General features: G+C 35.0%; 1 protein-coding gene across 1 annotated transcript; it reads right to left on the reverse strand.

Annotated features, from left to right (window-relative positions):
* Nucleotides 1–697: 697 nt before the first annotated feature.
* LOC135650214 (branched-chain-amino-acid aminotransferase-like protein 1) lies at nucleotides 698–27,160 on the reverse strand. The gene is made up of 19 exons (XM_065169443.1): nucleotides 27,000–27,160; nucleotides 26,722–26,820; nucleotides 26,341–26,412; nucleotides 23,887–23,979; nucleotides 22,610–22,747; nucleotides 18,366–18,424; nucleotides 16,272–16,374; nucleotides 13,651–13,839; nucleotides 13,458–13,558; nucleotides 13,292–13,346; nucleotides 13,053–13,139; nucleotides 12,880–12,931; nucleotides 12,576–12,661; nucleotides 6,926–6,979; nucleotides 6,731–6,814; nucleotides 6,578–6,649; nucleotides 5,361–5,441; nucleotides 1,928–1,963; nucleotides 698–980 (listed from the first exon to the last, which is right to left on the reverse strand). The coding sequence occupies exons 1-19, from the start codon at nucleotides 27,081–27,083 to the stop codon at nucleotides 846–848; spliced, it is 1,680 nt and encodes a 559-aa protein (XP_065025515.1). The 5' UTR covers nucleotides 27,084–27,160; the 3' UTR covers nucleotides 698–845.
* Between the last annotated feature and the right edge of the window lie 250 nt (nucleotides 27,161–27,410).

The raw sequence follows: 27,410 nt of genomic DNA on the forward strand, positions 1-27,410 counted from the left end.
GGGAAAAAAAAAAGGGTGGACGGCGAAGTGTAAGAGGGAGTTTTGAGAAGTTCTTCATATTCCTCCAAAGAAGATCCAAGTCCACTTAGATCTGCAGTTCCAATCAAAACTAAATTGGTCAAAAATTAAAACTAAACCAGGTCAATAGTTTGATGATTTCGAATAGTTCCATTTCGATTCTTAGAATCTAAAACACAATTCTAGTTTGATTCCAAATCGATGAGATAAATATAAAAAAAAAATCTACATATCAAATGTCCCTCCAAATGATAAATCTACCATTTCTAATAACTTAACAAACGACTAATCGGAAAGATATTTTAGAAAAAATATAAAAATTAAAAATTCAAATAGGTAATTCAGGTTCAGAATCGAAACCCAAATAGTCCAACAGAACCGATGGTGGTTCCCACGATTCTAGAACCGAGACTAGGACTGCAACTACTAAACCCAAATAAAATAACAAAATGGTTACTTAATCAGTCAAAAAAAAAAAGCAAAAGAAACATGAATATAAATGAAGATGGTGGAAAATATGGAAAGAGTGGAATGAAAAGAATGAAAGAAAAGAAAAGAAAAAAGCATTTGAGTTATCTCTCTCTCTCTCTCTCTCTCTCTCTCTCAAATCCTAATACAAGGTGGATGACTATAATACATTCTAGCCTTGTCAAGGAATCCAAGAATTCATAACAGATGATGAAAAAAGAGTAAAACAAACTAGGATTGAGAGACAACCCAGCATTATCCATGTTTAATAGCAGGATTCAATGTTGTGGGGGAGAAACCACCCAACCAAAAGTGCTACTATAAGAGAAACTACAACAGAGCCAGTCAGATTAATGGCATTATCCCTCTGCATCTGCATGCGTGGGTATTGGCACACCAAGTTCTGCGGTCAGGGTCTTGTAGGCATTTTGTATTCTTCTCGTGATCGGACCAACTTCTCCATTGCCAATCACGCGGCCATCGATCATCACCACCTGTTTCAAGCAACTCCTGTCATTTTTTTTCTCACGTAAAATGAATTATTTATTCTGAGAACCATTATGAAAAGGTAACTTGATCTAGACCACATATGGGACACTCAAAGGTAAAACTATGACCAGTCAAGTCAATTAAGCCCTAGGAAAGGAATTTGGTCCCTAAATTCCATTCTTAAATTCACAGTGAACACTGAGCTGACAGAAAAAGAAAAAAAATCACTGGAGTTCCATTTGTGTGGTTATAAAACTTAAATTCCAATAAAATATTAACAAAAATGCGAAACTTGTAGGCCAACATTAACTAATCAGTCCATAAAAAGTATGTAGATTTGGCTAAACTCAAGTGCACCCTAGAACAGATGCTTTCAGTCTTATCTTTTATGTTGGGGATAAACGACAATGACCGACATATTATATATCTCATCATCCAATTGCAAGTCTCACACAAATATTCTTCTTTCTTGGGAAACAAGTTATCCCAAAACAATCTGTTTAAACTTAAAGCTACAAGATTCTGCCTTGTATTACAGGTTAGGAGAATGCAGAAACTAATATATTTTTTCTGTATATTATCCATGTTTGGATACTGATTAACTATCTAGAACCCCAATTTAAGTGTCATACATCGAACTTAAAGCAGTATATTATTGATCTTGTTCATATTTGCCCTTGTTATGATACACTGGCAAGGAGCTTCAGAACTGGTTGAGTTTAGGGTCATCACTTAAAATCGATTTATTCTAATTTTCATTGATGTCTGCCAGGCTTAAACTGAACAGTTTTTCCCCTGTCAACGCCTGAGTGTATCCAAGTCTTTCTACTAAACTGTTAAACTAGAAAAGCAAGCTAGAAAATTGTACAACCAACAGATGTATAACAAATTGTCAATAAAATTTTTGAAGAATAAAATTTAACAAAATAAATTAGATACAATATAAGCTTACTGGTGTAAGTTCACCCATTGTTCCAGTTGTCCAAACCTACAAATGATAAATACAAAGTCATCAAGCAGAGTTGACATTAGCAACAACTAAATCCAATCTTCTTAAAGTTTGAAAAAAAAAAGAATAATGGAGTGATATAATATGGTAAAAAGCTTGAAGATATATTTATCAAGTCATAAAGATTATTAGAGGACAACAGGAAATAACCACTCAAGAATGAAAGTTTGGCAATTAAAGTGATGAAAAAGGGTCATTACTAAGTCAACAAAATAATGTGCAAGAAAAATATCATCATACAACAGAGTATAAAATTGTGTTGTTGGTGTGATACAATATGGTAAAACATTACATTTCATAAGTAATAATTTGATAATTATTTGCAAAATACTAGGATTAGAGTCATTAAATTGGCATATGCCAGAAAACCCTTGATGAAATAAAAAAAACCCTAACACCAACAATTTCAGTCAAATATTGGCTTCCAAAAAGCACATGGTCCAGAGTCCCCCGACCACTGTTCTGAAAAGCATGCATAGTTCAGTTTTAGAGGGTCAGGCACCACAGTAAGCACTAAAGAGCTTTAAGTTGATAGCAGCTGCTGTGATAGTCTAGTGACTACTATAGTACCAATTGTGCTACTTGGTATAGTTACTGCTTCATGCCCAATTCCACAGTATCCTGTTTTTCAAACAGTTGAACCTTGACCGTTGTCTACTACCACTCCACGGCACCAGCCTACACTGATTAAACAAAAATAGGATGACTATATAAAATTTTGATGTTGATCATGTCACATATTTACTAATTTTATATATGACATCTACTTTCCATGCACCGGTTGATTTTTGGAGTTTGAATCTTTGTTGATAAGTTACTAGGTTTTCCTTGGTGATATAAATCACAATTTACATTAGTTGTGCACTTTGGGCATGTAGTGTCCCACTATAGCCATTTGATTTGAAGATCTTCTACCACCTATGTGCTACCATGGGTTATTTATAACACTGGTTGTATCACACTATGAACTTAGGTGTTGCTTTGCCAAATATGTTTCACCCAGGGAGGGTTTTATTAGCAAAGTTGTAAATTTTATTTTATTTCCTATTTCCTATCAGCATGCAAGTGGTCTGGCCACAAATAATTATTTCAGGAGAGGAGTGGCAAGGTTGAGATTTCCTAGCTCTAGATTTTCTAGATCATGCCATGCTTCAAGAGCTTCAATTGATATGATTCATAGAACTCATCAAAAGTGCATATTTTATTGACTTATGTGGATTCAAATTGGACCAAATAATTGAATGTGAACTATTTAAAATGGGCTCACATCCTGACTGGAAAGACATGACCTGCTAACAGACAGAGGAGGCTTAAGGCTAATCAAACTTTATGTAGTCCTCATTTCTGAATTTGTGTGCTACTTTTTCAACATCAAATCACTTTTAAAGTTCTTATATCTTTCTGGTGGATACAATCCATTATAAAGTTATTCAATAACCATTATCTCATAATGCAGTTTCCAGTAACATTAAACAATAATATTTTTCCAATAATCCCAATTCATAATCCTTCTTCACATTGTACTCAATTCTAACAGTAACATGCTGTAACTGGACATTTGATATTGCATGACACAAGCCAAAGCCTAATAGATAACCACTATCTAGACATCCTCAAACAGCTCAATTTCTGATCATACTTAAGCAGGAGATCATGACAATAAAATCGCAAAACTGGTTGTTAGAAAAAATACATTTTTCTTTAACCAAATCACCAACCTAAAGGCTTACTATTTTCATATAAGAATTACTTGGAGCTTTAAGTAAGTAATAACATGCATGCTATGAGTACTGAAGGTCACAACCAGATGTGCACTGAAGCTCTCCAGTAGAGCTTTTGGTAGCAATTTTAAATTGATATTACAAAAAAAACTCAATTAGTATGCACATGGAAGGAAGCAACCTAATCACCTTATGTGAAGAAAATATAGATTATGCTATTCAAATCATACTGAACAAGCACCACATTCAATTCATGCCAGTTAGATTAACATGCAATATGATCATTTCATGGAACAATAGAGTCCACAGTGACTTTGTCTAATCACATTGCAGTTCACCTCAAAGAGCTTTTATTTTTTTCCTGATGATTGCATACATTTGAATACTTGATAACCATTCATTAGTTACATGACTGAGAACTACATCTGTTTTGCAATCTATCATCGATATCATTAACTCATTAATGTAAACCTTTTCCATCAATACGGAAACAACCAAATATCACAGTCCATACAAGGAGAAAAATAAGATCAAGAGTTTTAAGATGGCTTTCAAATTGAGCTCATCTGTCCAAAGATGCATTTTTGTTTCTGGGCATGTACTTCACATGAACCACACAAGAGCAGTGGCAACATGAAAATCCACCCTATAAACACAAAAATCATGTAGTTGCTCCACCACATGGTTGAGAATTTGAGATTCTATTGAATAAAACCTGTAAACCTTCGCAATCAACTTTTCAAATTGTTTGATATTATTTCTTTATGACACATTTCCTCTCAATGTTCCAAGGTAGTTTTCAGAGGACAAACCTTGGGACAACCAAAGGTTGCACCTATGCAACCTGGGAGACCAGGGTTCGAGTCAATTAAATCACACCTACGCATGTTGACCCTCCCCAGACCCAACATTTATGAGAGTCTCATGCCCTTTTCGTGCTCAAGAATTTTTCTGTATAGACAAATGTTAAGTTCTAGTTTGATGTCACATGGCCCACAACCATAGCTTTTTTACTACCTGTGATATTTCTTTCAAGTTAAAATTTCCAAGGTTTACTAATTTATTCACCTTAATATCCTTAGCTTCTATATGTGCCTTGGGGATTTGACTTTTGCATTATTTGCATCTGGGACCAATCAATAGAGCATTTAAAACACTTGTCTTTCCTGCTATTCTTGCAGCACTCTTTAATGTAGGAGACCATAAAATCTTCATATGAGGCTGGTAAATGCAGATTCAGTTTGGTGATCGCCACACAGTTACATTAACATGTATATTTGCCTTAATGCTTTCAACTCAAGCAAACAAAGAAATAAAGGTATTAAAAACATAAATAACAGAAAAATAAAATTTACATATTAGAAGGATAATCATCTTGATAGCTGACAAGGTGTAAAACTAATAAAAGACGAACCACTTTGATATGGTTATTCAATCACTATGACTAAAGAAATATAAATTAAACACTTGATTGAATTTGACTAAGTTTCTGGATTTCATATTTGCATATCACATCTACAGCATGGAACTCAGGTGATTACAAAATGGAGAAACCATTTTGATATGGTTATTTAGTCATTTTGACTCAGGAAAAGGAAAGAAATATCAGACACTTGGACCAATATTTCATTTTCTGAAAATAAAAAATTGCATACCTCATCTGCAGCATGAAACTCAGATAGACTTATGCGTCGCTCATGTAGAATTAGATTCTCTTGTATAACGAGATCCATAACCTGCAATCAAGGAGGAAAATCATGATATACATCTAAAATAAATGCTAGTTCAAAATTGTTCTCTGACCCAAACTTCTTATGCATTACTAGTATCAGAATCAGTAGAACATCTGAATATTATCTTCCTCAAGACTGGACAAGAAAGATTTCAAGCAATCAAACTGCTCAATATTTTTATTATATGACTACATATTCTAAAATGAAGCGGTCTTAGCTTATCCAAGTAAAGTGGTTTTAATTATTATAACCATGGTATGCAATTTCGAATGGTACCGCCTGGTACGGACGGTACATACCGGTCCGACGGCATACTGGTATGCGGATCGCCCGCTACCGGACGGACTGTACTACAGTGCTACAGTGTTACACTGTAATAATGCTATATTGCTACAGTAAGAGGAAATCGCTCGATAAGCCCTGGTGTACCGTTCGGTATGCCCTGGTGTACCACTCGATACGCCGGTACCGTACCGAGTCAACCTCAAAACACTGATACGATACGATATTGCATACCTTGATTATAACCATTAATGTAAAGTTGCAGTTAAGGTTTGATGGTATATTTTAAAATGAGACTTCTGAGACAGAGATCATCATATAATCTCGTATTCAATTTTTAATTTATTTTTGATGGGACCATTATGAAAATAATTGGGGTATCTTATATTGGATCTTTTCATTTTCCAACATATCAAATAAATCATACCGCATAATGAGAGAGAATCTTAGGTGACTGATGCAGATGTCATTTAGTCATATCAAATAACCGAGTTAACTAGGGATGTCTGCAGGGCTACCTAGTTGGGTAAAGCTTACTAGGTAATGCTTGGTACAGAACTTATATAAGTGCTATGCTGACTGTCAGGTCTGATAATATGAAAGATGATCCCATCTTCTTAAATTATGGAAGAATAAACATTATAATTCTCTAAAAGCACTTCTATCTTTCTACATGAAGTAGGTTTCCCTAATAATTTTTATAGTTGATATAAAAGATTTTCCACGAAACATTTATCCCATCTCTGTAGAAAGCTTTTCCCATGAAATAAATTTTTTGTCTTTCCACATGTTGAGGCTTCTTTCAATTTGAAAACTAACAATTGGCAGAGCTCAGAAATAAATATGATGGAACTCACAGTTGCCCGAGTTATGCCTGGAAGGCAGTAATCAGCATGAGGTGTGGATACGTGCCCCTTCTTTACCATAAACTGCAAAAAAGATTTGATGCATTTTAATATTTTTGTATATAAAAAAATTAAGATACATCTACTAATTAAAAACTGTCTCACAATGTTTGTGGCATTAGTTTCAGAGACAAAACCATCTTTGTCTAGCATGATGGCATCATCTGCATTGGCAAGGTTGCCTTCAATCTGTAGAATATGGGAGCTAGTTAAACCAAACCAAGAATTAACAACTAGAAAAGTGGTCTGAAAAAAAAAACAACTAGAGAAGTGCTGCTGAATTTCAAAGGAAAAGTGAACCTTGGCCAATATGTTGTTGATAAGATTGTTGTGATGAATCTTGGAGTCTATGCTCTGGAAGAAAGGTGCAAACAGATTATCTTAAGCACAAAACATAATAAGATGAAAGAATTTAGTTCAAATTATATAATGTTAATAAGAAAGAAGACAAAAAATTTATGATGAGTAAGGATAGAAAGGAAATACCAATTACTAACAGTGGTTTGCTTCTTCAGTCATTGTAATTATCATTATACACCCACAGCAGAATACAATGACAAATCAATTTTCAAGTTTCATTTGTAACCTAGTAAAACTCCATCACTGGATAGATAATGAAAAGAAATCTCCCAGAACAATAAAACCATAAAATTCAAGAAAATTGCAATACTTCAAAAGGTTGCTGAACATTGTGTTCGTTGGCTAATTTGCTTATTTTACCCCTTTGAGATGAACTTTGCTTCCCTTAGACTAAGCCTGTCATTTGCTCATAGATTCTTATAGAGTCTCCAGGAATTCTGCAGAGCTGTTTCTTGGGTTCAAGCTCCAATTTGAATTTGTAAGATAGATCTTCAACCTACCAATTAGCCTTTTCCTAAACTTGCCTATGCAGATATTAGGCTTTAGTTTTCAAAGTCGATGTCAGTAGGTGTTGCTGTGTTTATGATGCAGAAGAAGGTGTCAAAGAAAGAAGGGACAAGAGATCAAAAGAAAAAGAGAGATGTAAAAGACATTCAGGCCATGACTCTACCCTGATTCATCATATGATACCAAAACTCTCATCATATGATACGTCCACAGCCCAAAGATATTATTCATATACTTTATCTCAAACCAATTGAACATTTTAGGTGCATCTGGATAGGATCTTAGCTGCCCAAAACAAACTCCTTAAATTTGGAGTCTATATCATTGATACATTTCCCTTGGTTTGATCATGCTTCTGAGATTTAGCTAAGATTCTGTTTAATAAAATGGAAAGTAAATAGGAACACAAATGGTTCTAAGATATGTTTGTTCAGGTTAGTCAATTAAATCTATGATCTGACGCTCAGATTCTGAACATTGTCAATGAAAATTAAATGTTTTCTTATTTAAAAATTAATTGCTCCTAAGCCTGACAAGTTAAATGTGTTATTTGGGGTTTGGGGGGTTAAACAATAAACATAACTGTAGATGATAAATATATTACAGTATTACCTATATCTTATTCTTGACCAACGATTTTAATTTCGAATAATACCGTCTGTACCGGGCGATACGTACCAGTACGCCAACAGACCTATTGAACTAAATTAAGAATATAATACCGGTACGGATAGTATTATTCGAAATTAAACCGGTACGTATTATTGATTATATTATATTATATCTTGACACTAAACCTAGTCACAAGGATATAATGTGGTCATAGAAGGATCGCCGAACTTGTAAAATGAAAAGTGGACAAGAAATGGAAATGGAAATCATTATTTCCCACTATTGATGTTTGGATTAAGGTCATCACATTCTCATTCATATTAAAGAAGCTAAATCAAATTACCCTTAGAACCCAAACTCTAATTTTTGACCTGGAATTTTTATGATTAGAGAAATATTATATTATGATATTGAGACCCTCCCTACAATATGATTAGACTAATATAAAATTAAATAACACAAGTACAGGTTAATATAAATTTAAAAATACATAAAATATAATATGCAATTAAATAATATAACACAATGTGCATATCAAATAATATAAAATAAACAACTATAGATTAAAAAATAAAGTGAAAATAAAAAAATAAGAATGTAGATATAATATAATATAATCAATAATACAAACAAATAAAAACAGAATATTATATATACAAAAAAGATAATTTCAAATAATTTAAACCTAAAAAATAATAAATAACAAACAAAATCGTAGAACCAAGGATTACAATTTCGGTCCGTACCAATGCACTGAGCCTTGCTCAGTATGGTACGTACCGAGGCATATCGACAGTATGCCTAAAATCATTAAAAAATCCAAAAAATACCAAAAAATAGAAAAACAAAGTTAGATTAGGATTTTTAAGTTAGAAATAAATATAAATTTAGTATAATTCTAGCAAATAATATAAATTAGGAAAGAATAGTGCCACATCTTTTTCGGGTTTTGAGTAGTTTTTTGGTACATTTCGAATCGTCCTTTCATTAGTATTGAATTATCTACAAATAAATTATTTGAATTGTTAGATTATTTTTTATACTTAAACTTTAAGATTCAAATGAATTAAGTAATCAATCGATGGATATACTTGGTTCTATCACAAAAAAAAATAATGGAATTCCACGAGTAGTGGATCGAGATCCTCAATCATATGTATCTGTATATCAATATGATATGTTTGTCGAACTCAATCCTGAAATTGATCTCACGACATAGTGTACTAATATACCGTATGCCATTGGTACATCAATGTGGTGATAGTCGTAGTCTAATCATCATGAACCACATGTGATGAGAGAGTGAAATGAGTTGAAAGAGGACGGAGAAAAGGATTTAAAAACACTTTTCTAAGCTACAAATGATCAAATTGATCATTTAAAATAGGGCAATCTCAGCCCTTGATTGGTAATGGTCAAAATTCGATCGTTACTGATTGATATAGGTTGCTAACGATCGGATTTTTGACCGTTACTACTAGGCACAGACCCCGAATTGCCCGATATGGAGTCAAGTGATTGATATCGCTTAGTAGAGGGCGGTCCGCATACCAATATCTTATCGGACCAATACATACTGCCCGTATCGAGCAGTACGCATTGGTACAACAAATCCTAGGTAGAACGGAGTATAGGTAAAAGATAATATAAACTTGAATACAAGGTTTGCAATTTCGATCCATACCAATGTATTGAGCCTTGCTCGGTACAGTACGTACAGAGGCGTATTAACAGTATACTAGGGAATACCGACGATATGCCCAAAATGAGCTTAAAAACCTCCAAAAATACCTAAAAAATAGAAAAAAAAATTTAGAATAGGGTTTTTAAATTAGAAATGAATATTAATATAGTATAATTTTAGCAAAAATAAATTAGAATAGAGTTTTGAATATGATGAGCTTCGCTTTGTGTCTACGTTGTATAGGTTCTGTCGCATCTACTCAAAATCATCCACCGCCTTCCCCTTCCCCTTCCGTGTATAAATTTGACTAGTATTTCATCGAGTTCTATAATTTGAATTTTGGGTGGCATATATAAAATACTACTCCTTAGTCTATGCACCACCCTCAAATTATGTAGATGGGATCATCAACACCTCGGCATCGTAGCCATCATTAGTTGAGGCACTACTGTCCACGTCGTTGTCATGTCTTTGGATTGAGCGGGTTGTTGAATGCGATTGAGAAGGTGTTTCATCACCCGACTCGATTCTTTCCAACGGTGCGATTGATGCTATTACCTTTGCCTTTGCACGCTAGGCAGCCGATTGCGACGATTGTGTGTCTCTAGTTCCTTGAGAAGTCTAACTTGATGTTGCCTGACTCCTTCCGCCACGTTCTGACCTAGAGGGATCTTCCTCTTAATCTCCCAAGTTTGATCCAATCCACAAGCCGTAGCTTTATTGAGTTTACGAGAGTGAAAATGTGAGAATGAGAGAAAGATGTGAGTGAGAATGAATTTGAGAGTGAAAGACTGAGAGAGTGATATGAGTTGAAAGAGGGGGGAGGAAAGGGTCTGAAAACCCTTTCCTATGGTTTAAATGATCAATTTAACCGTTTGAAATAGGACAATCTCAGCCCTTGATCAGTAATGGCTGAAATATGATAAGTACAGGTCAATAACGATCGGATTTCGATCATTACTGTCCAATACAGATCATGTATCGCCTGATACGGGGTCAGGTTATGGTATCACCCGATAGAGGGCAGTCCGCATACCGGTCCCTTGTCGAACCGATACATACTGCCTATACCGAGCAGTACACATCGGTATTGCAAACCTTGCCTGAATATAAAGGCTATAATTATAGAAAAAACATAAATATTACAAAATATAATAACATGCAATAACAATGATATGAACTTATTACATAGAAAAGTAAAATACAATAAATTGATAATATATGTCAGATCTTGAAACTGATTATCATAAACCAAATATGTAAACTTGGCCATTTCATTTCAATCTCAAAGTACACAAACCAAACTTGCCATAGAATTGGTCATTTTGATTCTCATTTCAAAGATTTTTTAGTTCTGCTACCAATTTTGATTCCAACAATGAACCAAATTTCACCAACGTTTGCATGACAAGGTGGCTAACTAGAATTAAATTCCTTTCCTCCCTTTCCATTGTTTGATCATTGATGATGCTTCTGAGATCAAGCTGAACTGTTTTTTTGGTGTTGATGGTGTTCTTATTATACATCCATACACTGTGGTAGTTGCCAAGGAGGCTAATCTGATCCTGGTCACTTTTCTATGGGGAATTTAATTCCTTTCAATAGTTGGATCCTCAGAAATAAGATATGAAACTCCACCTCGCACACTATATTACTGTAGCACTGCTGTTGCGTGGATAGGATTCTTGTGATCCACAGACTATTTTCAGTCACACCAATTAAACTTAAAATTAGTCTAAAACTTAATGTAACAGATTTTCCAAATAAACTTCGAATTAAACTAGAACAAATTACTGATAACTGATAATGCAATAGTTTATAGACAATAATACCTGATCCTGATATAACAAATCAGATTTCACAAGCAATAATAAGTCCTAAAATACAATAAAATAAAAGAGAGAGTCCTAAACCTAACAATCTGGACCAGTTCTAATTATTAATGAAGTAGGATTAAAACCTGGTTACATTAATATTGTCTGGTTTGGCATGATCATTCAGAATTTCTATACCAATAAAAATGGTTAGAGAATTTTTCGAACCAACCAAACTATTTTACAATTGAAACCAAACAAAAACAAGACAAACAAAAATATTATGGTGTGTCCAGTTTTTATGGCTTATTCATTTTACTTTTATTTGAACTTGATATAATCATCATCCATTCAATTTGTTTATCAACATAATATAATTTATAGTGTCTTTTTTAATAGAATTCTTAATGTTCTCATAAAATAATGGATAGGAGAATGGTGAAAATTTGATGAAAACAGAAAATATACTACTGTAACTTGAGCTTTGAGTACAAATAGAACCAAAAATGTAAAACATAAATATGCAGTTTGGTAGGTTTCAAGAAAATAAGAAATTGAACCAAAAATTTTGAGGTTGCACTACATTACAGAAACACATAAGAAAAGATTTAGGTGACAATGATGATCACATCCCTTTGAACATTACAGAAACACATAAGAAAATTTGCAGATGTGCAATAATTTTGTGAAAAATCATCACCCTTTTATAATGAAGCCCTGCCATTTCAATGCAATAAGAACTAATGATAGTAACACATTAATTGAACATATCTGTGCTTATACAGTATAAAGTACTGGCAAATTTATCATGCTCACCGTAGATCACTGGAACAACTTGGAGTTGTTTCAATCTGTTTTGTTAACTTGAAAGGTTAAATACTTCAAATTATTTAGTGCACTAAATGAAACCAAGATTCAGCAAAGGACACATCTAATAAAATCGAACAACACCACAATATTATATTTAACTTACATTTGGAGAATTACGACGAGTGGTTGCAGTAACCAATTTTATGCCGCCTGAATTATCATAGACTGGTGGTTTCCACTCAGCAAGCACTGCATTACCCAAAGAAACAATTTCTGATACATTAAGATTGTGAATTTTCATTACATGGGCATTAAAACCCAAATGTTCTGATCACATAAAAACCAGTTCATGTTTATTTTAGGCCTCAAAGGGTAGAAAACAAGAGAATAAATGGGAACAACTATAAAGATGATGCAAAATGAACACCAAGAAATAAAGATGCTAAAAGAGAAACTTTGAAGCCTACCAATTAAAGTGCATCCATAAAGATTAAAAGCCGGACTCATTCCAGATGTAACCTATGGGAGATCAATACAACATTATTTAAAGATAAATTCTGGCTATAAACTGTAATAAATTCTAGATGCATTTAATATCTAAAGTATAGTTGGATAATCGAAATCTCACTATGGCAATTACCTTATTGCCACGTGTTAGAGTGAGTCTAATATGAGCATTATCAAACATCCCATTTGAAATGCGTGTTTTGAAGACAGCTTCCTTTATCTGAAAGGGTGAATCAAAAAGATGTAAACATGTCAAGTAAACTCTATTTTGTTTCCAAAAAATGCCAAAGCTACCATTAATATTTTAATAAAAATAACACTTGTTATAAGGTTGAACAGCATAGCATTACAGCAACAAGTTTTAAATATCACCTCTTCTCGGTTTGGAACATTGCTAAAGGCTAAAGCTTTGGCTGAATCAAACAATCTGGTATACAGAGTGAAAATGAGAAACGAGAACATATTATCTAAGCACCCATTGTCACCTTGTTTAAGAAAGGATCTTAGAACTTAGAAGTAAACTGGATAATAAACATACCGATCCAAATGTTCATCAAGCTTAAAAACCTTCCCCTTGTATACACGAAGTCCCTCCCATGCTGCATCGCCACCTTGTACAACTGAATCAAGCACTGACACCTTTAAGAACAACATGATTAGACAGATAAAGCAATGAAATAAGCAGTTTGAATAAATGTAACAGGAACTGACAATCAGGATTTTTCCAACACCTTGGCATTCTCACGAGGTAAGAGCTGATCACCAACCCAAACAAGCAACTTTTCATTGGCTGGGACAGGAAGATGAGGAAGAGGTAATGAAGGATGCAGAGAAGATACCAATCTCCTACAATGTTGCCTGAGCATGTTGTAGAAAGGCAGACTTTGTTCTAGCAGGTCATATAACTCAGTTGGAAAAGTCTGCATTGTTTTTTTACATGAGAAACATCCAAAATTTTCCACTTAAATGTCAGAAAAAAAGGACAAATGGTCTTAAGCATTACAGCAAATGATACCAATATTTCAACCAAGGTTTGAAATACTATACCATACTGGTATTTCGACCTGGGCTCGGTACCGGTATGGTACGGTGTACCAAGCAGCACAACCAGATGCATCGAGCACTGTAGTATTACTACAGTATACTGATGTAGTACTGTCACTATAACAGTGCAATAGTGCACTGTACTGCTACAGTACTATAGTACATTGCTACAATACCAGGCGGTACGATTCGATATGACAAACCTTGATTTCAACCATACTAGAATGAATCAACAAATTGTTCGACAGTAATACATATTATGTACAGCAATACACAAGACAGTATAATTTGAAATGGTTTTAGGACTATGGCCACTTATTAAAAAAGCATGAACAGTTAACAGAATTTGATGCAAACTACGATTTAGGTGTTTCTATTTACTGTAGCTGGCAACAAAAGTTGACATAAATCCTGAATCAATCCAGAAGCAAAGTGACCATGGAACCTATGCATAGATAACACAGAAGAGTTTTTATTTTTTAATCGCCATACAAATTACACTATAATTCAGTAGTAGGCCAGAAGTGGGGATTGACTCAGCAATAAATTGTATTTCAGAGTGTTTTAATCAAATAAGTTTAATTGCAGTTTGCTCAGAATTATGCCTAAGTAGTTTTACAATTGTGTAAAGAAAAAAAAATGAAATTCGCCCTTAAACATTCATGAAAACACACATTATATAGACTAATAGAGCAACCCAGCCTACATGACCAAGTAGCCTACTGCAAAGTTCTCAATTTAATAGTTCACCCATATGATCCACAACTACTCAAGCCCATCCTCATTATGCAAAGGGTTTAAAATGTAAAACTGACAGTCTTTTCCTCATGAACATGACTGCTTAGTCCCAACAGTCTCGAGCTTTCAAACCCACTTCAGGGTTACATTTTCATGCAGTTAGAGCTTTGATAACAATCGTTGCTTTGCATCGCCTCATCTGCTTGGTGTCTCATATCATCAGAAAAGAGGATTGGGTGCCGAAGAAGTGTAAAAGAGGATGGATGATTAACAGCTCTGTGTTTGAGTCACTAGTCTCAGAATTTTAAGAACTCCTGTTTCTGCATGAAGTTGGTCCTTAAGTGTTGGCAGCATGTAAAATGCAGCTGCCTGATGAAACGGGGTTGTGGCTGATTATCAAAACCTTAACCTCTTGGTAGATAGAGCTAAATCCAATATGATTTAAAATGCTGAAGCACAAGTAACTAACAGTAGGTACTCAACAAAACAAATGTATTACAGAGACCAACTTTTATTTTCAGATAATTGCAATAAAAACAGTGGAAGTCACAACAAACTACTAGCAGGAAGATACCATTCACTACAAAATAAAAGGCAAATTGTGTGTTTGAGAGCAGATATGAGTAGAGGAGCTGAAAGAACAAAGAGGGGAGGAAAACAAAGGGTCACTAATTACAAGTGAGGAAGAGGAGTGGAGCAGAAGTGAGAAGAAGAAGACTAGGGGTGCATGGAAATAAATCTTGTCCTTGACTGATGAGTGTAGCTTCAATTATAAAATAGAAGATTCTTTTATCATATTATATTTTCAGTGGCTTTACAAAAAATGCCAAAAAAATTCTCAAGCAAATATTATCTTTTGTCTACCAGTTGTTTGGCATAAGGGAAAGATGTAATTACGGAAAAAAAATGGTAATAAAGGAAGTTGTTATCAAGAAAAATAGGAACGAAATGAAATTTTCACAAATGCTAAACCAACTACAAGCACCTATATATTATGAAAGGCATGTACACCATTAGAAGTGCCTCTTGACACTGGCAGGTTTATTTGTCTCCACATCTTTTGACTTGCTACAAACTAAAAAATTAATCAGTTTATATTGCAAATACCAAATATCATGTGATGCCAAGATTTGTCAACAACTAGGTCCTCATTTCTTCATTTCATCATAGTATCTATGTTGGTTGAAACTCTTGTACAATCAGCAAAACCAAATTCGCTCGTTGGGCTATCATAAACAATCTTGAAGTTACATCTCTGCCCATCCTCTTGTGGCATTATGTATTACTACACTCATTGTACTTGTTTCTGCATAATAAATTAGAGTTCTTCAACATGAGTTTCTACTGTCCATGCCATCCTTCTCTCGGTAGGTTATGCACATTTCCAAATGGTATATCCAACTCAATCAAATACACTAAAAGATATTCTAAATCTCCCTATCAAAACAATTTTTCAATATGAGCTGCATCAACACAAGTGCAGCTGTCAACAAATTTAAATATGGGGACAAATAACTATCTTTATACAGAAACATGGTTCTCCAATAGACATTGAAAGTGGAATTCTTACCACAGAATACAGGTGTGGTTTTTTGAAACCTGTCGACTTGTGCACACTCCCATACCACCAAGGCGCCCAAATTCCATCAATTGGCTTTGGACCAGCTTCCCACCTGTAAATCCAGGCAAATTAAGAATTGACTCCATGATATGAGGAAGAAGAGATCAAATGACAAAAGAATACACATACATTTCTTATTTTAGAATTTAAAAAAACAGTGAAGATTTCCTAAGCATACTTTAACCTTGAGAAAGCAAGATATATTTATTCTTTAAGATGGAAACCATGATACTTTATATCTGAGTGATGGTGTACAAAAATATAAAGAAAGTAATTCTGCCTTTTCATAGACTGCAACAGGAAGGCAAAGGTTTTAAGTTTATGTTCAAGTTTGCCTTCTTCTTGCAACCAAGTGGGAGGTGGAATGTCAGTACACAACAGATTGATTATTTCTTCATGTTTACATACAAACACATATTCTTAAGCAATTTTTCCCCTACTTTGAGTAAAGTCCAATATCTTAACCAAAAACAATAATCTTAGTAGACTAACTTAGAAGGTAAGAAATAGTTCATAAATGAAAAATGATGAAATGCAAAGTAAAAAAAATTAAATGACAATTAACTTTCATGTTATTTCCTCTTCCTCAGTGGTCACAAAATAGAGGACAACACATCTATCTACGTGAATTAATTCTGGGTAGCTGCACTGTTTCCTTCAACATGGTCACAAAGATGAAAGAAACAAATCTCCACCTCCCTCAGATAGATGCGTGCGATAGTTTCTAAAACAATATCATCTTATACAATAACCGTGATCTCAATAACATTTTACGCAAAAACATAAAAAAAACTATGTACCTGTTCATTAAGTGGTTGATTTCCTTAAGAAGATCAAATCTATGTCTTAAGGTATTCATGTTTGGATCCAAGTTTTGAATTGGCAGTTAAATTCTGTTCAATAATTGTTACAAATAGTTGTGGGTCAAAAGATGGAGTACAAGTAGGGAATGTATATGTGCTAAATGCTTTATTGTAAAATTTTTTACATAGTTTTCCAAGAAAAGTAATAAAGGAAGGCCACACTTTAAAATTGTTTCTCTAAGTTTCATCGCACTAGGCTCAAATACCAAAAAGGTTCTTGCATCATTTTTAGATGAGTTAGGCTAGTGAAGCAAATCGAAGACTGTCAGCTAGATTATAACTTCCACATTTGGTGCTTTTATGAGAAAGGACAGAAGTTGGTCAATATGTTTACAGGAATGTCATAATCTAGCCTGCCTACAAGTGATGAGTTGGTAATATACAAATCTGAAGTTATACATGATAATTTGATAGACAAGGAATGAAGTCATAAGAACGAGGAGGTTCTCATTCTAGGTAAGAAAAGGATTGTCCAACGCTCAAGACTTCTATCAGTGCAGGGTTTAGGGAGGATCAGTACATATAGTTTTACTCCCATAAGGAGAAAAGGCTGTTTTTGTGACTCATACCTAGGTCATCTAGGTCGCATAGAAGCACCCTAATTGTGATGCCAACACTAAATAGAAAGCCATAGGTTATAAGCAACTACCTAATAGCTATATATTACTATAATTAATAATAGTGAAGAAAGAATTAATAGCATTAATGGATATGCATTTCAAATAGAATCTTGACAACAGTCATTGGGATATTTTTAAGAAAATAAAGATGGAACATTTAAAGGCAAAAAAATATATTAGAAGACAGACCTTCATAGGAAAAGACCTAAATGGTCATTTCAGAGAAAAGGGAAAAGAAGGAATATGACAAGCAAATGGGAGCCAAAGATGAAGTATGAAATGCCACCTACAACATGAAATATTATTCATTGTACACCAATTCATTCTTCTGAATTGAACCTTTACATTGTACATTAGAAGTTTAACACTGTAAGCCTAAAATCTGAAATTTCTATGCATTACAACTAAAAAAGTCAGATTTTAATTTACAAAAAAATATATTACAATAGCTTGTAATCTTAAATACTTGCAAGAGTATATACTTCTAGCATCATCATAGTAATTATAATTGATAAATGACAACTCAGAACAAGCGAATTCAAAAATCCATATGACCATACTTGAGCATTGATGTCTGAAATGGGATATCCAAATCTTGACAAAGACCACGCAGGACAGTCTGCAATGTAGTGAAATTAAATTCCATCAAGAATGATTAACATAAGGCAAATATTTGTCATGAAATCATGAAATTTAGCAACACCACGGAGATGGTTGAGAAACTAGTGATAGACATGTTCAAATTCATCTGAAACTAAATGTAAGTTGTGACACCCATATAGGGTGGCCCATCTTTTCTAAAAGCACTTGAATATTGCAAAGCATGCTAAGAAAATAATCTGCCACCTGTGTTAATAGTTTAACATGATATGAAAATAAAATTAAAACCTTGTGTTGTTGAAGCATTGTGTTAAAATCTAGATTATAAAAGGAATGTCTGTCTCTCCATATTAAGATGGAACATTTTGTTAAAATAGACAAATAATTTTAACAACCAGAAAAGAGAAATATAGGAAATTAGATTGAACTTCTCCATGTGTTCTAGAGTCTAGAAACTCCAAATGCAATCCCAAAATGAAAAAGTTGATGTTTACTACTAGCAACCAATTCACTGGAATAGACTTTTCTGTCACATAAAGTGGCATTGTGGTAATCACAAACCTATAACTACCACTCTAGTCCATCAAAAGCACTTGTGATTATCATCAGCTTGGCCTTCCAAGTGGAGAGAAGCTGAGCTAATGGTGAAAGAAAGGTCGAGTTGAAAAAGTGGACATAAGTTGGTTTTTCTTTGACGCTTATTTTCGAGCACAACCAATTCGTATTTAAATCCCTTTACTTGCAATAGTGCATCTTGGATCAGACCAGGGGTCGCAATTTCGATGTGTACTGCCTGGTACGGGTGGTACGTACTAGTCTAAGAGGATAGCGGTACGCGGACCGCCCTCTACTGGGTGATCTTTGACCCCGTATCGGGCGATATGGGATACATGGTTGAAATCCGATCGTTATCGAGACGTACTGGTTGGTACGCCACGGATTTCGACCATTACCGAGGTGTACCGATCGATACGCCCCGGATTTCGACCATTACCGAGGCATACCGATCGACATTTTTGGACCACTACCTCCAGGTATTTGTTTTCAACTCTTTTTGGGCATAATGCCGGTACACATCGATACACCAATATAAACTGAAATTGAGAACCTTTGATCAGACAATTATGTTATGTTCAGAGTCCTACTCATGGCAACCGGGTCAAATTTAGAGAAGACCAATCAATTAGGGAACCAGGGACTCAACTTACATTTAAGAACCTCTCATATCAGTGGAGTATTCATAAGCGGAACTATCAAGTATGTACGAGCTCCTTTATTTTTACTCAACAAATGATGTCAAATATTATAGTGAAATCTCAAAAAATAAAGGTTTCATGGGCAAATATTGACTCTTTATTGTTTCATTCCTAGCTCAATTCATGAGTACTCATAATAAGCAATTTTGTTCTCGGTATGCTCCACGATCCCACCCAATGAATTATTTGGATTTATTTTCAGTAAGATCCTATGCTCAGAGGTTTCATTGTTTCTGTAGCTTCCCCATTAATATGGTTAATTCTGAACTCTTTGATGGAGCTCCCAACAAATTTGAGAATCGATCTCCACAACTTTTATTAACCCAAGGCTCTTTATTATTCTTATCATTTTATTATTTATAGTCATTCAGTATTAATGCTTTATCACATTTCCTAATATGAGGTAATTCATAGACCATACATGTTGGAATCATATATCATTGATATTTTTTTTCTCTGTTTCTATCATCCATCCATTTATCAAATAAAAATAGAAAGAAAAATATTTAACAATATTGTTTTAGATACTATCGCAGACTCACAGTTACATTGAACAATAAGATTGAATCTACCAAAGATGCTGATTCTGGTCCATCAACTAGTTTTTCACTGTTCAGCCAAATATTTCTTAGTATTTTTTCTGGTCCAAATTGAAGTTTTATACCAAATAACTATCACCAGTATCTTTAATTTCTTTAAATCATATGTAATATCTTTAAATTTCTCAAGCTAAGCTGAAGGTGGAATCTCCAGCTAGCTTGAATTTAGGATCTCTTAATCAAGGATTGAAATATCGTACCGTACCGAAATTTCAACCTTCTTTCGGTACGGTACGGTATGGTACTGTATACCGAGCGGTATATTATTTGGTATATATATATATATATCAAGGTTCGCCATACCGATGTGTGCCGCCCGGTACGGGCGGTACGTACCGGTCCGAGAGGCGACCGGTACGCGGACCGCCCTCTACCGGGCGGTACACCAAAAAAAGCCTGTATCGGGCGGTAACGGTCGAAATTTCGACCGTTACCGCCCGGTACCATTCGGTAATGGTCGATTTCGACCGTTACCGCCCGATACCACTCGGTAACGGTCGAAATCGACCGTTACCACACTGTAGCAGTGCTACAGTGCTCCAACGGTCAAATTGACCGTTGGAGCCATTTCTCCTCCTATTTAAACTAATCTTCTCTCCCCTATTTCATTATACACTCTTAAACTCTCTCTCAAACATTTCTTTTCTCTCATAAACTCTATAAAACAACGATTTGTGAATTCAATCGAGGTAAATTTGGGAAGATTAAGAGGAAGAACTTTCTAATCAAGAGGTATGAGTCAAACTGCTCGAGGAACTACCGATACCCAACGGTCACACTCGTCCACCCAACGTGCAAAGGCAAAGGGGAAGGCAATAGCATCAGTTGCATCGTTGGAAAGAATCGAGTCGGGCGACGAGACACCTTCACAATCACATTCTCTTTCTCGTTCGGTCCAGAGACATGACAGCAACACGGACAGCAGTGCCTCAACAGATGATGGCGGTGATACCGGGCAGTCGTTGGTCTCGTCTGCACAACTTGAGGGTGGTGAATGGACTGAGGAGCAATATTTTACACATGCCACTCAAGATTCAAATCATGGAACTTGACAAGGTACTGGTTAAGTTTATGCGCGGAAGGGAAAGGAGAAGGGGAAGGGGAAGGCAGTGGATGAATATGAACAAATGCGACAGAGCATACATGATATAGACACAGAAACAGACTCATCGTATTCACAGCCATCGTATTATGAAGAATCATATGGGCAACAACAGTATGGTGATAGTTGGTCATCCTTCTCTGAGCAACAGCATGATACAGAACAACACCAATATATGCCTCAAGAGCTGCCTCGGACAAATATGATTTATGACGATCAATCTACGATCAGTACCACATTGCTGCATCAATGGCATACGGTGTATCAATACACTATGTCATGGGATCAATTTCATGATTGGGTCCAACAAACGTATCATATTGATATGTATCGGATCGAGGACCCCGATCCACCACCCGTGGAGGCCCGTCGTTCGTTTTGGTGGTAGAATTAACAATCAGGTATATCTAGATATATGATTATTTAATTCATTTGAATTTTAGAGTTTATATTGTAACAAAATAGTCTAACAATTCAACTGATTTTTCTATAGATATTTCAATCTATAACGAGCTGAAATACGAACCTCGAACAAGACTACCTCAAAGCCCGAAAAAGATATGTGATGCTATTTTTACCAAATTTACATTGATTTTGCTAAACTTATACTATTACTATATTTATTTGTAACTTGAAAACTCTATCCTAACTTTTTTTTTAATTTTCAGGTATTTTCGGAGGGATAAATCGATGAAATCAGGTGTACCGAGCGGTACACCTCGGTGTACCGCTCGGTACGCCGTACCGTACCGTACCGAGCCAGCGTCGAAACGCTGGTATGGTACGGTTCGGCGAACCTTGATATATATAATCTTTTATTTATATATATATTATATATAAAAAAATAAAAAAAATGTGCGATGTCGCCTCTCTTCTCCCTAGGCAAGGTGACGTCACCGAAATAATATATATATATATATTATTTATAAATAATATATTTTTTATTTATAAATAACATATATATATATATATTATTTATAAATAAAAAAATACTGCCCGGTAGCGAGTAGTCCAAGTACTAGACTTTTGTCGGACTGGTATGTACCGCCCGTACCAGGCGATTTCATTTGAAACTGTATACCTTGATCTCAATATCTCTGGCCCTGCCTTTCTCTCCTTAAACAAGATAAAAAAGACAATAAGTACTATCACCAAAGGCACGTCCCTTAAGATAGTTTACAATATTATAACTAAACAAATGATGAATAAGTTTATGTTAAAAACACAATAACAAGAAGCAAACTAACCTCAGGATCTTTTTGTAAATCATCAGCATCTATTATAGGTGGAGCTTTACTCAATTCACAAAGCTCACTGTATATCGATACAAGATCTCCCAAACCCAGCTCAAGAAATGAAGGTGATACAACTTTATTGAATGATTGCTGATGACATACAAAAACCACACTGTCAAATGAGTAGGCAAACATATTAAGAGGATGAAACTTTGTTTCCTGAATATATCCACGCCAATCATTACTGATTAAAATGTAATCAATTATCACAATATCAAATAGCCTATATTGCAATTAAAATAAATCCAGTGTAGCATATCTGAGAAATGTGTTTATAGATCTTCAGACAAGTAACCAATATGTGTAATTATTAAAAGGACTCTAACCTGGAAAGACTCTCTGTTAAACTTGAATAATGTTCAAGAGACAACAATGCAGTGTCTGATTAATTCAGAACTGTTCAATAGCTTCAATAACTTGAATAATCTATGTTTCATTGTTAGTTACTATGTAAAGCTCTACAATGGGCATCGTGTCTTGGATCTGCCTCTCAGAATTTAGTAATTTCATATTCCTAATGAAAATATTGATAGTTTTCTACTCATACAATATCTGAAATGCCACAAGAAGTTACCTAATTCAATATAGTGGCTTATCACATAATACCACTGACTTCCAAATTTGATGTTCTGAAATTTCCTGAACAAGCCTACTCTCTAAAGGCACAGGATGGCTGCAAGCCTTCAGAAAAATACTGTTGCTTTTGGATTCCAATATAACAAGCATATGACCACCAATTTTAACAACACAAATGTCCCTACAACCACGATGAGCATGAGATGACGATATCGAGTTATAGTTACACTGGACCTTTAGGCTAACCTAAAACATCCTTCCAATAGAGTCTCCTAAGGAGAAATTTGCTGAAAGATGACAGGCAATACTGGAAACTACACAACCTTTGATTTATAAATAGTAACCAATATTTAATGATCTGGCCAAATATCAGTATCAAAACAAGTAGTTTACCAGTATAAGGTCATTCACTTTTTATTTTTTCATCATTTTATTTGGTAATACTGGGTGGTAAATGTCAGTGTACTGCAAAAATATTCCAGTATCATGGTGGTCTAAGAGGTTACAAAAACTAGTATCAACCAGTTTCAGTAAATCCTCTCTAATCAATAATCAAACATCTTATATAGTTAGATTTTGGAGTAATATAAAATTGCATAGAAAATTATGGCTAGGCCAAAAGGAAAAGTCATGTTTCACAAGGTGATATTTACCAAGATATTAAGAGGATTACGTATCAATATAAAATGCTTTCCTTTCCTCATCAAATCATTCGACAAATTCGGAAGTCGTTGCTTTGCCATATGCTACAAAAACAGAGAATCAATATAAGAACCATGATAATTGGATGCTAACAAGATAATGATACTTCAAAAAAAACTCATGATACAAATCCCACTAGCCAAGTTAGAAATTTCATGTTGACAAGTATATAGAGAGAACTTGAAAGCTTTTCGAAGAAGGTTATCAAATTAGTTCATTTCAAACACTATATTGTAGTAGCATTAAGTTACATGACTGCTTTTTGCTCTAGTTGGTAAGCATATCGCAAGAGTTAATTAAAGACCAATATGGATAAACCTAAGAAAATACAATTGTGCTTTCTTTAAAGAGAAAGCATGCATACATCCATCACCTTTCACAGTCAAAGTCAACTAGAAGAATCATTTTTTCATAACAGTTAATTTGTAAACCAGTTTGTTGGTCAGGCTGGTCCAAATTCTTCGGCCGGTTAAAGAAATAGGCGAAGAAAGTTATTGACTTAACTACAAAGGGCCATGTTTCTCATTTTTTGATGAAGTTCATATCATATGTAAGCTCCAATGAACCCGCTGGATGGTAATGATCAAGTTGCAAAATAAATATATGGACTAGTGCTAACTACATTTTTATATAAGGATGGGTCATTCGAGCATATGTAAATAGATGATTATATCGCAGCATAAGATATATTAAATAATTCAAATCGATTGATGCATTACTCTATTTTGAGGTAGACAAAAACTAAGACATGTTTACTGTTTTCAACGCACTCTCATAAAACTCATAAATTATTGGACAAGACAAGCCAAGCTTATGCTGCTGCACCTCACGCTTTTGCACTTGGTCTGGGACCTAGCTTTGGCCTTTGATTCTGTGGGACTAGATTGAAGTTTCTCAAGTTCAATGTACATGAAACGCCAGTTTTTACTCTGACGAGTATCTTCATCAATTTTTCCATCTTGTTGAATAATTAATCCAAATGAAACATTAATCTATATCTGATCTGATTTATCAATTGGGTGATTGAATGTACAACTAATTGGATTATGAGATTGAAAGGTCAATCCATATCAAGCACAATCAAATCAGATGAACTTTCATCTCATCCATTTGTAGAGTCTAATCCAAATCATGATGAAAATAGGCTTAACATATGTTTATCTAGCATTTGGTCATGCCTCAATTTAATACTCACTTAGACTTCCATGTTCTGAAGTAAATCCTGTATTGATGTCAAACGATATTTAGAATTCTCTAGTCCAACCTTTTAGCAGGATTTAGTTAAAAAAGTGGCTATCAATAGAAAAGTATAGTTAAAAAAGTGGCTATCAATAGATTTAGTAGGATTGGATGAATCTGCAGTCACATCCATTGTATTCAATGGTTCAATCACTTGTTTTCCTACAATGGGAAAAGAGAAATTTAGCAGTGAACCAATATGTTAGGAGCTAGTTGTAGAAAAAGGGGATGCCATCAACTTTATGTCGTTCCTTTCATGCTATTGAAGATGGTCACCACTGATTCCTATCTTTTATAATCCTTATGATCTTTCCTTGCATTAAGTTTGTCCTCCCTTTGATCTTAGAATTCTTCTCATCCAACATCACTGAATATGATATTCAGACATTCTTAGCTTATCTGGAAGTTTTCTTGAGACAAACAAAGCATGCAATTCTTATTGACTGGGTCTTTCTTTAGAAATCAAACATCATGTCCCATATCATTTTCACCTTTCTCATGAGCTGATGTTGATTCTTTTACAAACTGGATGACAGTAGCCTACAACACTATTTATCATAAAATAGAAAACAACATTGAATATGCTGCTCAAATTGTCCCATCATATCTTTGACAATCATCATATCTTTGACAATCTAACTATGAAATGTCATGTAAGATGCTCTTGAAACTTTAACCAATAGTTGCAATGAGAAACAAACAATAATTGTAAATAATGTTGTCTCATACATTCTAATCCATGTTAAAAGGCACATAAGCAGTGCTCATTAAACATACAATAACTTCAAATAACCAAGAGGTAAAATTTATTGCTCAAAATTTTGGCATTACTCGACTCTAACAACTTCATAATTTCTACCTTTTCAGATTCACAAGTTTTGTTTTATAGCTGACTCCACTGTAATGAGAAAAATCCATGATAATAAACAATAATAGATATTATTCATAAAGTCATAACATTAACTTCTTTTACCTGACAAATACAAGTTATTCCTGCAATATAAACTGTAAAAACATGGTCACCCTGAAAATTCTAGCAAATTCTTTTAACATAATTCGAAAATTAATATATGTAGCAAGTAAAGATGGAATTTTCTTCAAAAGGTCCAACATAACTTTAATTAGCAGTTTGATGCAGGGGGTGACAACGATGGAAACTATGGTACCTTGCAGTACCGGTATTTCTTCTCTCCGGGCCCAAAAATCACTTCCTTGACTACCTTATTTCCATCGGAATCCTACATCACATTCGAAGCGGTTAACAAAAGAAACAGAAACAAAACATCAATCGTCTAACAGAATAACGTGAAGGCCATTAGCAAAGCCAAAAAGAAGGCATGGATAAATGAATGCAAGACCAACGGAAGAAGAAATATTGCTAAAAGATGGATAATCAATAGAACTACTTAAGAGATTCCACACAAGATTATTATTCGATTAACTCCGAAGAACAAACCACAGAGGAAAAGGCGATCCCCATGCTTTAATGCCTAGCACTGGATCTTTCATCACCTCACAAAAAGTATAAAAAGGGTTCTCTTCATTACCATCTTGGACAGGAGTTCATCGCGGTAGGGCCTCTCCAAGCCAGTGACCGTCAAGAAGTTTGCATAAAGAGGTTCATCAACCACCTCCATGTCGTCCCTCTGGACCAGGAAAAGAAGAATGAGGACCGGCAGGCCATCAGAATCCGGTGGCAATGCAAATAACGTGCCCAAGAATCAAGAAAAGAGTCGATCCAACCACCGGACCACGATCGAACGCTTGGCGGGTACAGAGAAAAGAAGAAAGATTGGACGGAGGGGAGCACCAGAGCGGGGGAAACCTGAGCGAACGAGTACATGAGGCTGGTGCTGAGGGACCTGGGGGCCGACCAGGAGTGGATCACCTGCACCTCCTCCGTCGCCATGGCCGTCGATGGGGGCGGAGCTCGATGGCGATGCTCGACGAGGGCGGCGTCCTTGTCAATGCCTCCTCCCTTTCGTTGTTGTCATGCTCCTTTTGTCTCGTAGCGAATCGGGCCTGGCGTGGCCTTTTAAATTCGTCCCCGCTTCCTTCACCTTTCTAGCCACTGGATAGAAAATGTGGGTCCAATGCAATTACAAGTAACGACCAACAAAAAACGGTGTACGTAAGCGGGTTCCCAACTCCCTAGGACGAGAAGAGTTGGATGAGCTGGAATCCGAGATCCAAGAAAGTTATGCTGCCATGCCTTTTTTAAAGGGCAACAAATCAC

Source organism: Musa acuminata, chromosome BXJ3-9 (assembly GCF_036884655.1).
Source record: "Musa acuminata AAA Group cultivar baxijiao chromosome BXJ3-9, Cavendish_Baxijiao_AAA, whole genome shotgun sequence".
NCBI classification, from domain to species: domain Eukaryota; kingdom Viridiplantae; phylum Streptophyta; class Magnoliopsida; order Zingiberales; family Musaceae; genus Musa; species Musa acuminata.